The sequence below is a fragment of the Hyperoodon ampullatus genome, assembly GCF_949752795.1.
Source record: "Hyperoodon ampullatus genome assembly, chromosome: 18".
Taxonomy (NCBI): Eukaryota; Metazoa; Chordata; class Mammalia; order Artiodactyla; family Ziphiidae; genus Hyperoodon; species Hyperoodon ampullatus.
In genome coordinates this window covers 26,818,533-26,833,042 of record NC_136931.1, presented here as the reverse complement: position 1 = coordinate 26,833,042, position 14,510 = coordinate 26,818,533, and the positions used below count along the sequence as shown (strand labels likewise).

Sequence of the window (14,510 nt, the reverse complement as noted above, 5' to 3'; positions counted from 1 at the left end):
AACAGAGGAAGAGAAGTCAGAGTGAATCCGAATTTAGTTTTTGTAGGTGCCTAGGGGCATAAAACTGTCGAAAAAAATCAATATTATTAGAGCCAAATTTGAGGATTGTAACCTGAGGAAAAGCATCTCAGAAAGCTCTGAGAACTGTTCCGCTGGCTAGAAATCAAGGCACAGTTATATGCTTCTTTTTTGAGACAGAGGGCTGTACATCAAATAACGTATTATTGACAGTTTACATAATCCAGATCTATGCGTCATCATGGTGGGTTGTGTGACCCCTCAAAGATGAAGAAGGAATATTATCTTTTAAAGAGTCATCTTGTTGATGCCAGGCAGATGTTGCTCTTTATGGTTGAGCAGGTATTCCTGCTGATGGAGGAGGTCTGGTCGATGCATAATGTGGATACACAATACACAGTGGGAAGAGAGGGGAGGCCAAAGGGCAGAGAGTTTTTATGCTTAAATTTTTCGTGTCTTGCCATAAACATGAATTTTATTTCACAAAACTAATTTGGATTGTGTGTGTGTGTGTGTGTGTGTGTCTCAGTGACAGTAAGGGAACTTGTCTTGAAGCTGTGTTTCCATCAAAGCACATTGTTTTTACTTAGAGTGTATGTTAATGGAGGAGGGCTGTTGAAGATTAATGTCACTTTTTCTTGACCACACTAAGACAAACTCTTTAAGGAGACTAAGCAGGTAGAGTCAGAGATAAGAAGAGAGTGGACATTGGCATCAAATGTTGGAGAGCAGGAAAGTAAGATAAGGACTGTAGTTTGTCAGATTGCCAGCAGGAAACAGATTGCACTCTCAACTTGGGTAATTTAGGAGAGCTTAATAAGAGATCGTTTACCAAGGTGTGGGAAAGATGCAGGGAAACTCCAAGCGACAGTGCCTTTCAGCAGGGCTGGTAAAGGGTGATGCCATGACTGCTTCTCAACCTAACGGGGCAGGAGGAGGGAGCGACTATGGGAACCTAGCATGAGAGAGCTTTGTGGGAGACTGCTGCTGAAGGAGCTCTAAGTTGTGATGGAGGGGCTTTGCAGGGACGTGCTGGAGGGTAGTTACCCTGACCCTCTCTTGACTCCTCCCCTTGCTGCTCTTGCCTGTGCTCTCCATCAGCCAACCCTAATCAGAAGCAAGGCAGTCAATGAACATAGTCCATATAGGTCAGCCTCTGGGGTAGAGCAGGTTGGAGGAGAGATGGGAGTGGATCTAAGAGGGGCAAACGAAATATACACAGCACAGACTGAGAAATATCTATTGGAATTCATCACAAGAGGTTTTGACCCCTTATTGAGGTCAGGGCAGTATTGGGGCAGAAGGCAGATTGTGGAGAGTAAATCACAGATGGAACAGAAGTGAAGAGGAGGAGTTACCATTAAGGGAGAGTGTTTAGGGAATGACTGGAAATAAATTTGGGGTAACGGTTGGCAGATGTGAGTTAAGATGGCAGACCCTTATTCATATATAAAGTCACAGACTCAAAACAGTACCTTGCAAGATCTCCCTGTAATTTTCCAAAACTGTGAGAACAATAAAGGCCAGATCAATAAAAGAGACATCTTAGGACCAATCTGTAAGGAGATGTATGTATGTCCCGCTTACTGCATGTTCATTGAAACTTGTATATGCACATGAGCTCTGTAACATGCTGTCTCCCCCACTGGAGATTCTGCTTTAAATGTCATTACAGATCTTCCTTGATTTACAGTGGGGTTATGTCCCAATAAACCCATCGTTAAGCCACAAATGCATTTAATACACCTAACCTACCAAACATCATAGCTTGGCCTAACCTACCTTAAACGTGCTCAGAACACTTACATTAGTCCAAAATTGGGCAAAATTTTCCAACACAAATCCTATCTTACAATAAAGTGTTGGATAGCTTGTATAATTTATTGAATACTGTTCTGCAAGTGAAAAACAGAATGGTTGTCTGGGTACATGATGGTTGTAAGTGTTACCGGTTGTCTACCCCCGTGATCACGTGGCTGACAAAGTAGGGAGCTGCGGCTCTCTGCCACTGCCCAGCATCAGGAGAGTATTGTACTGCATACTGCTAGCCTGGGAAGAGGTCAAAATTCAAAACTCCAAGTATGGTTTCTACTGTATGTGTATTGCTTTCTCACCATTGTAAAGTTGCAAAATTTTAAGTGTAGGCATCATCTGTATAACCTCAGTGCCTAGTGAAGTGTTTGAAACATAGCAGGTGCTCAGTGAAAATTATTGAATACAAAATGTCCAAAACCCTAAAAACATCCCAAAGGCATAATCTGATGCATGAACACAATCAGTTACATTTAGAATAGCTAAAAAAGCTGTTTGGCTCTTCAGTAGAGCCCCATCCCTCTTCAGTATATGCTATACATCTCACTTTCATCACTCCTTCTGTTCCTCCCATAAGTAGTTTTCCTTAAAAGAGTTTTAACTCCTCCTATCCAGAGAAAGTTTGATTCTTATTTGACAAGTCATATCAGCTTTGCACAAATGCTGGAACATCTCTCATGTGAATTTAAGTGTATTGCGAAACTCTCCGTGAAGCTTCTTTGGAAGGCTTTTCTAGAAAGTAGTTTTTCTCCCATCTTAACTGGTTCCATTTCCAACCTGATATTACAGTGTCTGAGTTCTAAGACTGACTGAGAAATATTTCCTGTCTAATTGGCTGAAGGGGATAGAAAGTTGCTTTAAGTACTCTATGACTATTTTAGATATGGTTCTCTTGTTAAAGAGGTATTTTGACATATTTAAAAATTCTCAGTAATATTTTTGGAAAGAAAAGTATAGAAAGAATCTTGCTTCTTCTAACCCTTTAATTTTTTGACAATTTCCATTTCTCTGTTCTAAGTTACACAATTTGAAACCCAATTCTACTTTTTATTTCGTTCACAAACCATAATATCACAAAGTATGATAAAAGCAAACTAGCCTGAACAACAAAATATTAAAACATAATGAAACTTGGAAATTCTAAGTTCTAGAACAAAAGGTGAAATTAAAATCTCTATTATGAAAAGGAATCTGGCAAATTTCAGTCTGGCCCCTGGGGCCTTTATACGACAGGCAGAAGCGTAATATATAAAAGATAGTAAATCAAGTTGAACTTGGTGTTTCTCAGATTTTAGTGGTTTGTTTTTAACCCTTAAGACTAAACTCTCCAAGTGGTTGTTTAAATTACCATAGTAGGATTAGTAGGCATATTTGTGCAGGAAAAGCAGAATTTTCTGCTTCTGAAATGTACATATTTCACAGGTCATGTACTTTCACATGCCAAGATACATTAAAATTTTACTTGTTTAGGAATAGCTCCATTTTTAAGCTTCCAAAGTAGATCAGCTGAAATGATACACATTTTGCATATAAATATTGGAAGGGTTGAGAGAGTCAACGTGATTCTTGCCTTGTGGAGACTAGATACAGTGGATTTCCATGTTGTTCATAGTCCTGAGTCTTTGTGGTTCCAAAACACACCCACTTTATAGGATGTGTTATAAATACATTGCTCCTCAAAATAATCACTTAACATTTGATTGTTATTAAAATACTGAAAAATATCTACTTGACTATTTGGATTATTTCATTTTGAACATATTATTTTTTTGGTGTATATGATGCTACTTAAGTAATTGAGTGTTTTTTTCCCCAATTGTTTGAGTGCTGCAAATTCAATCTTCTGTAATTAAAAATAAATCTTCGAAGTGAACACAGCTGTTATTTTCCCATATACTTTATTGAAAGTGATAAGAATGGATAAAATATAACCATGAATTGTGCCTCACTCCTATGAAATATCAAGCTCCCATTTCCTTAAGCTTGGGGAGGTTTTTTTGCTTATTTTTGAAATAATATGATACTGAAAGAAGGGAAATAAAATTCTTAGAAAGATTTAAAAAGATCATTAATAGATGGGATTTGAATAAGACTAATCAAATGGTGGAATGGATGCTTTCTTTTCTTTCTTTTTCTTTTCTTTCTTTCCTTTTTTTTTTTTTTTTGATTGCCCACATTGTCTGAAAACTGTTCAGCAGAACAAAGGGTTTTATGGATGAAAGACTAGTATGAAGAAACATGAATGTCATCTCAGGCTCCGAAAGACAGTCTGCTAATGAAATATTCTAAAAGTCATTTTCAAGGTGGTTGAAAGTTCTCACTGATGTGCACCAATGCTTTTGATAAAAAAATTGTATATATATTAAATAATTACACAAATGTTGGCTCTGGGGATAGAGAAAAAAGGTTAGCTTATATGCACCCAAATATTAATGAAAGATTTGTGTATCACACTTTCTTTCCATGGGTAAAAATAATGAGACACCTGATAACATTACTTTGGTAGTAAATTTTTTACTTTTTACATATGAATAATGCCTTTTTCTGCCATCTAGGTAATGTTAACTGTGATGTATGATTTACTACCTTAATGGTTAGCTCTTTATGTGCAAAGTGTAGATCATCTTTAAAAATTGAACTTTCCCAAAACATCCTTGAGTGAACTTTCCTGATAAATGCAAGAAGTAGTGACTTTTCCCCAAAGATCCACTGATCCACTCTATTAATATACATACCTGCCAATGACACCTACTTATCCTCTATTCTACATTATGCATTCTTTCTTTAGGATATCTGTATCCTAAGTAGTTTTATATATATATATATATATATATATATATATATATATAATCTCAATAATATTTTTAAAATGTATATATGTGTATATATATATCCCCATATATTTATATATATACCTGTCATATATATATATATATATATATATATATATATATATATATGACATATACATTTGTGTGGGTTTACAATTTGATGGTGGACCAGTGGTAAAGAATCCGCCTTGCAATGCAGGGGACGTGGAGTTGATCCCTGGTTAGGGAACTAAGATCCCACATGCTGCCGGACAGCTGAGCCCTGTGCCACAACTACTGAGCTCATGCACTTCAACTAGAGCCCACGTGCCATAAATTACACAGCCCATGCACCCTGGAGCCTGCGCGCCACAACTAGAGAAGAGAAAACCCGCACACCACAACTAGAGAGAAGCCGGCGCACCACAATGAAAATCCTGCATGCCTCAACAAAGTTCCCGCGTACCGCAACTAAGACCTGACCCAGCCAAAAATAAGTAAAATAAATAAATGTAATTGGATGGAACTTTATATTCAGATGTTCTTGAATCTGTCTGTATCAATTTTCTGTGACTTTGATTTTAATCATGCAAGGATGATGAGGACTCTCTTAAAGGAATGTCTACCATGGTGCCCCATACAGAGAGACCCTTACTTATGGTTACAATGGTTCTATGACATGATCAAATTAATGGAGACATGGTTCATAGGTTTTTTTAAACACTCCATATCAGATTGACCGTGGGGCATCTACCTTCTGCCCCTGTCACAATCCCAGATGACTGGCTAAATCGCAGTGGTCTAATAACAAAGTTAAGCTTTGTATGCCTGGGTCTGGGTTGGGCTTGATTACAAAAGGCAACTAATCTGGGGGATGGACTCTATCTCCATTCCATTTTATACTTTCATGAATGAAATTTGAATTATATGCATTGATACAAACATAAACAAGAATTTTGCATGACATTTAATATGTTTGGGGACCAAACTGGTCCCAGTCTCTCAAACCCATCTGCCTTTGTACATATGTTATTGCCAGTTTATAATGCACTTTTCCCTTACACTTTCTTTTCAACTTGATACTCCTTCTCAGCAGTCTAGATCAAAATGTCTATATAGGTCTTCTGCCCATTTTTGGATTGGGTTGTTTGTTTTTTTGATATTGAGCTGCATGAGCTGCTTGTATTTTTTTTTTTTTTTTTTGCGGTACGCGGGCCTCTCACTGTTGTGGCCTCTCCTGTTGTGGAGCACAGGCTCCAGACGTGCAGTCTCAGCGGCCATGGCTCATGGGCCCAGCCGCTCCACAGCATGTGGGATCTTCCCGGACCGGGGCACAAACCCGTGTCCCCCGCATCGTCAGGCAGACTCTAAACCACTGCGCCACCAGGGAAGCCCCTGCTTATGTATTTTGAAGATTAATCCTCTGTCGGTTGCTTCATTTGCAAATATTTTCTCCCATTCTGAGGGTTGTCTTTTCGTCTTGTTTATGGTTTCCTTTGCTGTGCAAAAGCTTTTAAGTTTCATTAGGTCCCATTTGTTTATTTTTGTTTTTATTTCCATTTTTCTAGGAGGTGGGTGAAAAAGGATCTTGCTGTGATTCATGTCATAGAATGTTCTGCCTATGTTTTCCTCTAAGAGCTTTATAGTGTCTGACCTTACATTTAGGTCTTTAATCCATTTTGAGTTTATTTTTGTGTATGGTGTTAGGGAGTGTTGTAATTTCATTCTTGTACATGTAGCTGTCCAGTTTTCCTAGCACCACTTATTGAAGAGGCTGTCTTTTCTCCATTGTGTATTCTTGCCTCCTTTATCAAAAATAAGGTGACCATATGTGTGTGGGTTTATCTCTGAGCTTTCTATCCTGTTCCATTGATCTATATGTCTGTTTTTGTGTCAGTATCATACTATCTTGATTACTGTAGCTTTGTAGTATAGTCTGAAGTCAGGGAGCCTGATTCCTCTGGCTCTGTTTTTCTTTCTCAAGATTGCTTTGGCTATTCAGGGTCTTTTGTGTTTCCATACAAATTGTGAATTTTTTTGTTCTAGTTCTGTGAAAAATGCCATTGGTAGTTTGATAGGGGTTGCATTGAATCTGTAGATTGCTTTGGGTAGTATAGTCATTTTCACAATGCTGATTCTTCCAATCCAAGAACATGGTATATCTCTCCATTTGTTTGTATCATCTTTAATTTCTGTCATCAGTGTCTTATAGTTTTCTGCATACAGGTCTTTTGCCTCCTTAGGAGGTTTATTCTTAGGTATTTTATTCTCTTTGTTGCAATGGTAAATGGGAGTGTTTCCTTAATTTCTCTTTCCAATTTTTCATCATTAGTGTATAGGAATGCCAGAGATTTTTGTGCATTAATTTTGTATCCTGCTACTTTACCGAATTCATTGATTAGCTCTAGTAGTTTTCTGGTAGCATCTTTAGGATTACCTATGTATAGTATCATGTCATCTGCCAACAGTGACAGTTTTACTTCTTCTTTTCCAATTTGGATTCCTTTTATTTCTTTTTCTTCTCTGATTGCAGTGGCTAGGACTTCCAAAACTCTTTTGAATAATCGTGGTGAGAGTGTGCAACCTTGTGTTGTTCCTAATCTTAGAGGAAATGTTTTCAGTTTTTCACCATTGAGAATGATGTTGGCTGTGGGTTTGTCATATATGGCCTTTATCATGTTGACGTAAGTTCCCTCTCTGCCTACTTTCTGGAGGGTGTTTATCATAAATGGGTGCTGAATTTTGTTGAAAGCTTTTTCTGCATCTATTGAGATGATCATACGGTTTTTCTCCTTCAGTTTTTTAATATGGTTTATCACATTGATTTGTTGGCATATGTTGAAGAATCCTTGCATTCCTGGGATAAACCCCACTTGATCATGGTGTATGGTCCTTTTAATGTGCTGTTGGATTCTGTTTGCTAGTCGTTTGTTGAGGATTTTTCATCTATGTTCATCAGTTATATTGGCCTGTAGTTTTCTTTTTTTGTGACATCTTTGTCTGGTTTTGGTATCAGGGTGATGGTGGCCTTGTAGAATGAGTTTGAGAGTGTTCCTCCATCTGCTATATTTTGGAAGAGTTTGAGAAGGATTGGTGTTAGCTCTTCTCTAAATGTTTGATAGAATAATTTTTTAAGTATAGTTGATATACCATGTTGTGCTAGTTTCTGCTGTACAGTGAAGTGACTCAGTTATACACATATATACATTTTTTAATATTCTTTTCCATTATCCTTTATCCCAGGAGATTATATATAGTTTCCTGTGCTATACAGTAGGACCTTGTTGTTTATCCATTCTGAATGTAATAGTTTGCATCTACTAACCCCAAACTCCCAGTCCATCCCTCTCTCTCTCCCACCACCCCCTTGGCAACCACAAGCGTATTCTCTTTTACTGTGAGTCTGTTTATATTTTGTAGATAGGTTCATTTTTGCCATATTTTACATTCCACATATAAGTGATATCACATGTTATTTGTCTTTCTCTTTCTGACTTGCTTCACTTAGCATGATAATTTCTAGTTGCATCCATGTTGCTGCAAATGGCATTATTTCCTTATTTTTTATGGCTGAGTCTTATTCCAGTGCATATATATATACCACATCTTCTTTATCCATTCATCTGTCGATGGACACATAGGTTGTTTCTATGTTTTGCCTATTGGGAATAGTGCTGCTATAAACATAGGGGTGCATGTATCTTTTTTTTTTTTTTGCGGTACACAGGCCTCCCACTGTTGTGGCCTCTCCCATTGCGGAGCACAGGCTCCGGACGTGCAGGCCCAGCGGCCATGGCTCACAGGCCCAGCCGCTCCGCGGCATGTGGGATCTTCCCGGACTGCGGCACGAACCCGTGTCCCCTGCATCAGCAGGCGGACTCTCAACCACTGTGCCACCAGGGAAGCCCTATCTTTTTGAATTATAGTTTTGTCCAGGTATATGCTCAGGAGTGGGATTGCTGGATCATATGGTAGTTCTACTTTTAGTTTTCTGAGGAACCTCCATACTGTTTTCCGTAGTAGCTACACCAACATACATTCCCACCAACAGTGTAGGAGGGTTCTTGGGGCAGCTAGTTTAAACAGAGATTATCGGGTTGTTGCAGAGATATCCACATGCAAAAGAGAATTTACTGTTTTATAATTTTAATACTGGGGCTTCCCTGGTGGCGCAGTGGTTGAGAATCTGCCTGCTAATGCAGGGGACACGGGTTCGAGCCCTGGTCTGGGAGGATCCCACATGCCGCGGAGCAACTAGGCCCGTGAGCCACAACTACTGAGCCTGCGCGTCTGGAGCCTGTGCTCCGCAACAAGAGAGGTCGTGACAGTGAGAGGCCCGCGCACCGCGATGAAGAGTGGCCCCCACTCGCCGCAACTGGAGAAAGCCCTCGCAGAGAAACGAAGACCCAACACAGCAAAAATAAATAAATTAATTAAGAACATTAAAAAAAATGCTTGCACGTTAATAGAAAATTAAAAATATATATATATATATAATTTTAATACCAATCCATTAAGATGTATTTATTGCATATTCACAGTGTTTCATAGCCTTTAGTCATTGGGAAAAAGGATAAAAATGAATATCAAAAAGGTGACTACTTGACTGTATTCTAAGGGTTTTTATATAGCAAAGTCATAGCTCGTAACACATTAAGGGAATTGACACAGCTGCTTTGTAAAGTCAGACATTCTGGAATTGTTCTTGAATAAATCTTAGCTGAAAATTAACTCAAGAAATTCAGAGCACTGACACCAGTAAGAAAGGACAATGAGCTTTCCAGCAACATACTTGGTCAGTTGGATCTACTATAATTGTTCTTAAATGCTCACCTAGCGGTTGCTTTAGCAGTATATTTCTCCAGGGGGAAAATGGCCAAACAGGAAAACCTGAGTCTCCTCAGCTATTTTTCAGCAGTGATGTAAGTCTTTTAAATCAGATCTGTCAAGTTTCACATTCCTACCTCTGAAGCTGTTGGGGATGGCCTAGAGAAAGGCAAGTTGAAAGGCAGCTATCAAAAGTGGGTTCAGGGGGCTTCCCTGGTGGCGCAGTGGTTGAGAGTCCGCCTGCCGATGCAGGGGACATGGGTTCATGCCCCAGTCCAGGGGGATCCCACATGCTGCTGAGCGGCTGGGCCCGTGAGCCATGGCCGCTGAGCCTGCGTGTCTGGAGCCTGTGCTCCACAACGGGAGAGGCCACAGCAGTGAGAGGCCCGCCTACCGCAAAAAAAAAAAAAAAAAAAAAAAAAAGTGGGTTCAGGGGTGTGGCCACACCTGTGCAGCCTGAGCTGGAGTGATTGGATGGTGCTGCCGTGGCAGGAGCAGCATAGAGTGGGGCAGCCGCTGGAGATGCCTGACCTGTTCTGTTGTGTTCTGAGGCCAGCGGTGTGATGGAGCCAGCCAGGGACCATTTACACCTGAGGTGGACTGTGGAACAGCACATACCAGAGGTAGAAGTCCAAGTCAAACATAGAAGGATAGCCTCACTGAGCAACCAGGAGTGTCACCTGTACCTGAGGCGATCTCAGCAGCAGCAGCAAGTCCCTGTGGTGGATTTCCGTGCAGAACTGAGACAGGCATTCTTAGCTGAGATACCAAGAGGAGGTTAAAGCAGTATTGGAACACCCAGGTAGCCGATTTCAAGAGAAAACAAACAAGCAAAATAAAAACAGGCTCTATCTACTGTTTGAAGCTTCTGCCCCAGCTTGCATTGTTTGGTGGAGAACCTTCGACATACCTTAATCTGTAGCCTTCCCTTAGATCTTAAGGATCCTGAAACTTTCCTGTGGACTTTGGATTTGGTGGGGCAGCAATCATGACTGTGGGAAAGAGCAGCAAGATGCTGCAGCACATTGACTATAGGATGAGATGTGTCCTGAAAGATGATTGGATCTTCACTGGCACCTTTAAGGCTTTTGACAAGCATATGAACTTGATGCTCTGTTGTGTTGAGTTCAGGAAGATCAAGCCAAAGAATTCGAAGCAGCCAGAGCGTGAAGAAAAGCGGGCTTTGCGTCTGGTGTTGCTGCGCCAGGAGAACTTGGTTTCCATGACTGTGGAGGGACCACCCCCCAAAGATATTGGCATTGCTTGGATATCACTTGCTGGAGCTGGAGGAGGCCCTGCGGTTGGCAGAGCAGCTGACAGAGGTGTTCCACCTGGTGTTCCAATTCCCCAGGCTCCTGCTAGATTAGCAGGCCCTGTCTGAGGGGTTGCTGGGGGGGGCAGGCATCCCAGCAGGTAATGACCCTACAGGGAAGAGGCACTGTAGCAGCTGCTGCAGGTGCTGCTACTGCCAGCACTGCTGGAGCCCCAGCTCAGTATCCACCAGAACAGGGGACTGCCCCCACACCTGTTGGTTGAGCAACCCTGCCTCCAGGAATTATGGCTCCTGCACCTGGTATGGGACCACCCATGGGCCCACCAGTTAGGCTTCCCCTACTTGAGGGACTCCAATAGGCATGCCCCCTCCAGGAATGAGACCCCCTCCACCAGGAATAAGAGGTCCACCTCCACCATGAATGTGGCCACCAAGACCCTAGGATACTATTGATCCTTCTTAGTCACTTTTTTTCTGCAGTGCGTCTTGTGGAATGTGTGTAGTGTTTGTGAGCTTTTGTCCCCTCTGCTGCATTAATATTAGTTAATAAATGCATAGAGCAATAAAGAAAAGTGGTTCAAAAGGAGGTAGATGAAATTCATCTAGAAATTTCAGAGATTGATTGGGGATTGAGACAACTATGAAGAGAAAAGGTGTGGACCCAAATAGAGAACCAGTATTGGCAAAATTAAGGGGAAGTAGGTCAGAGGAGACAAATAATACTAGATAACAACTCATAAATAACATTTATGAACCATAGACTACATCCCAGGCACTTTTCTAATCACTTGTATTAACTCAGTGAATCCTTTCAACAACTGTATGTGATAGATACTTAAATTATTCTCCAATGTCTTACCTCGTATCATCCCAAAAGGAGACCTGGGGACAAGGATTTGGATTCATTCCCAGGGCAATGATATCAGGTGCTCTGTCTTCTATGAGAGAGTGGAGAAGTCAGTCAAGGAAAGGAGGAAAACCAAATAAGTTCTGTTAATTAGTGGTATCTGCCATGGGCAACCAGGGCTCCAAATGCCACTGGAAATGCTGTATAGAATATGCCTCAGCATTGTTCCACTGAAGGACGGGGAAACGTTAGATTTTATCCGCCAGCTCCTACCCTTCATTAGTTGAGGATTGCTTCTGAGGCATTAATTCCTAGGCACTGTCATATTATCATATTCCAAAACATCATCAGGAGGAGAAGCAGTCCTTGGTATATAAGGAGCAGCAGATGGTGTCAGAGAAATGACAGCGTCTGCTTCACTGAGTTTGCATATGAGGAACATGGGACACAAAATTAACATCATTCAGTTTGGATTTATTCTAGAAATAATGACCATTGACTGAAGCTAGGTTTCTATATTCTGCCTGTGTTTACATGGGTAACTCAGTACAGCTAAAGCTGATGAAACAGACAAGAATAGAAAGACATCTTACACATGAAAGCCATAGCTAACAGTGAGACACAGTTCATTGGTTCATTCATTTATTTAATCATTTGTACTTTCATCCAAAAATTTATTAAGTGCCAGTGTTGAGCTTAGTAGTGTTTTATGCACTGGGGATGGGGTGGAGAGAGGGATATAAGAGAACAATTATGACAAGATTTCTGTTGTCATGCAGCTGACATGTTATTGGAGAGACAAAATAAATAATTTCAAATGATAATGAATAAAATAGACATCTTCGTGACTAATCACAATGCTAATAGTTAATCAGAGCACCAGCAACTTGGCCATAATTGCCAAAGAAAAAGGGAACATCCACTTCTTACCAGAATTAAACTCCTAAATATGATACTGAGGACTGTGTAGTTAGCAAGTGGATGTCGGTACAGCAAAGGAGAGGTGGATAAAGAAATTGGAAACACATTGCCAGCAGGGCTTGGTGCATACCTGCCCTGATTAGAATGACGAATTGTGATGTTTCGAAAGGAAGTAAATGGTTGTGTATATTATCCTATATTTAACTTTGCATAAAAGATTAAAAGCATATCATCACATATTCTGTTTCATTCATTTTAGTAGGCTGAGTGTGTGCTCAAATATGTGATAACTCTAGATCACGGATTAAGAACTTCTTCAGGGCATGCTTTTTTTTTTTTTTTTTTGCCACTGCTCGACTTGCGGGATCTTCGTTCCCCGACCGGCCCTCGGTAGTGAAAGTGTGGAGTCCTAACCACTGGACCGGCAGGGAATTCCCAGGGCATGCTTCTTTCTATGGAATGTAGTTCGAGTTACATGCTGTAGGTCACCCTTGGAGACTAGTCTGTCGTGGGATGTCTGTAATCAAAGTCTGCTCATGCATTCTCTCATTCCTTTAGTGTTATCTTTATTCTCACATTTCCTGAGTGCCCGTATCGGGCAGGTGCGGTTTGGGGCACTGAATTGAGCAGGAGCGACGTGGTAACTGGAGCTCACATTCTAGTGGGGGAACCTGACAGCAAGTAAACAAGAAACTGATCAACAAAAATGTTAACAACCCTTTCGATTCGGCCCCAGCAGGGTCCTCCAGCCCAGTGTCGTTGGAGCCAAATAGAATGATATACTGAGTTCGGTTCAGAAACAAAGGAAAGTTTTATTCTTTGATCAAAAAATGGAGAGGTGCGAGCTCGCACTCTCCCCTTAGGCCGTGGGCAGGGCTGCTAGGGTTCTCCTAGTGGGGAGGGCGCCGAGTTCTCGCGTGTCTGGCGCAGGCGAGTTGCTCACGCTCCAGGTCACGGGGTCACGCACAGCGTCTCCGCACACGGGCCCGCCGCCTCCATCTTGAATCGCAATTCTGTGCCGCGCCCCTCGGCACGGGGCTGTGGAACTGAGGTGTTGGGCCCAGCTGTGTGGCTCTAGGAACTCTGGCCCAAAGGGCTGGGTACAGGGCCTCTGCGTGTGGCAGCCTATGGGCAGGTGAAACTAGAATAAGCACAAAGGAAAAGAAAAGAAAAGGTAAGACACTATTACCCAGCTTCTATTTTTATTTCCTGGGAATTGTTAATGGGCTTTACCGGTGGCATATCCCTCTTCTGGCTTTCTTCCTGCTCTTCATTCTCGAGGGGCGCTGAAGGGCGCAGGTTCATTTTCTGTAACTACTGCCTAGTGATTTCGGGCGTCGTCATAACCCGGGGTAGAGGAGCGGAACTCCCCGGCTCCCTTTATGTATGTCACCAGGCTTTGGCCCTAACTGTTCGTATCCCTGAGTGAGACAGTTTATAACCTTTTGGAGACAGAGGATGTTACCGAATTAGACGTGAGGCCCCCCTCTTGGGGTCCTAGCTGAACCGAAGCGCCCCCGGCTCGGTCAGGGTGTCCTTTCCCCCTCAGGTTCGTGCTGCCAATATTGAAATTGAGTTTGGCGCAAGCAAGACCGGCTTTTATTCAATGGCCAGGGAATGGAGAAGGGTAGCTCATGCTCTAAAGGCACCTTCTTCCTGAGAGGAGGAAAGTGGGGGACTTTTAAGGGGTGAGAGGCAAGTGCGTCATCAGAAACTGGGGAAAAGGACAGATTTCCAGGAACAGCCAGGGTATGCGCAGTCCCTCAGGCCCTCTTGCACATGCACAAACTGTGTCTAGCAGAGTAAAAATGCCCCTTTGGGTGGAGCTCTTAGTGTGGTAATGAAGTAAAGGTAACTTTCAGACACTTCCAGATTTCATCTGCGCAGGTGCGTCCCTGTGGTCAATTCAGAGCCGGTTTGGGGTGGTTGACCGCTGTATATCTCTCAAAACATATACTTTTCAAAGTACAGCTGCAAAACATCTCTGCCAAACACCAGGTAC

General features: G+C 41.7%; 1 protein-coding gene and 1 pseudogene across 2 annotated transcripts; both read left to right on the top strand.

Annotated features, from left to right (window-relative positions):
• Positions 1 to 10,030: 10,030 nt before the first annotated feature.
• Positions 10,031 to 10,249, top strand: LOC307066303 (SNRPN upstream reading frame protein-like; the record flags this gene model as incomplete). Its single annotated transcript, XM_079723417.1, has 1 exon — positions 10,031 to 10,249. The coding sequence occupies one exon, from the start codon at positions 10,031 to 10,033 to the stop codon at positions 10,247 to 10,249; it is 219 nt and encodes a 72-aa protein (XP_079579543.1).
• A 206-nt stretch (positions 10,250 to 10,455) lies between these two features.
• Positions 10,456 to 11,161, top strand: LOC307066240 (small nuclear ribonucleoprotein-associated protein B-like; annotated as a pseudogene). Its single transcript has one exon. The product of its transcript is annotated as a small nuclear ribonucleoprotein-associated protein B-like (transcript).
• Positions 11,162 to 14,510: the final 3,349 nt, after the last annotated feature.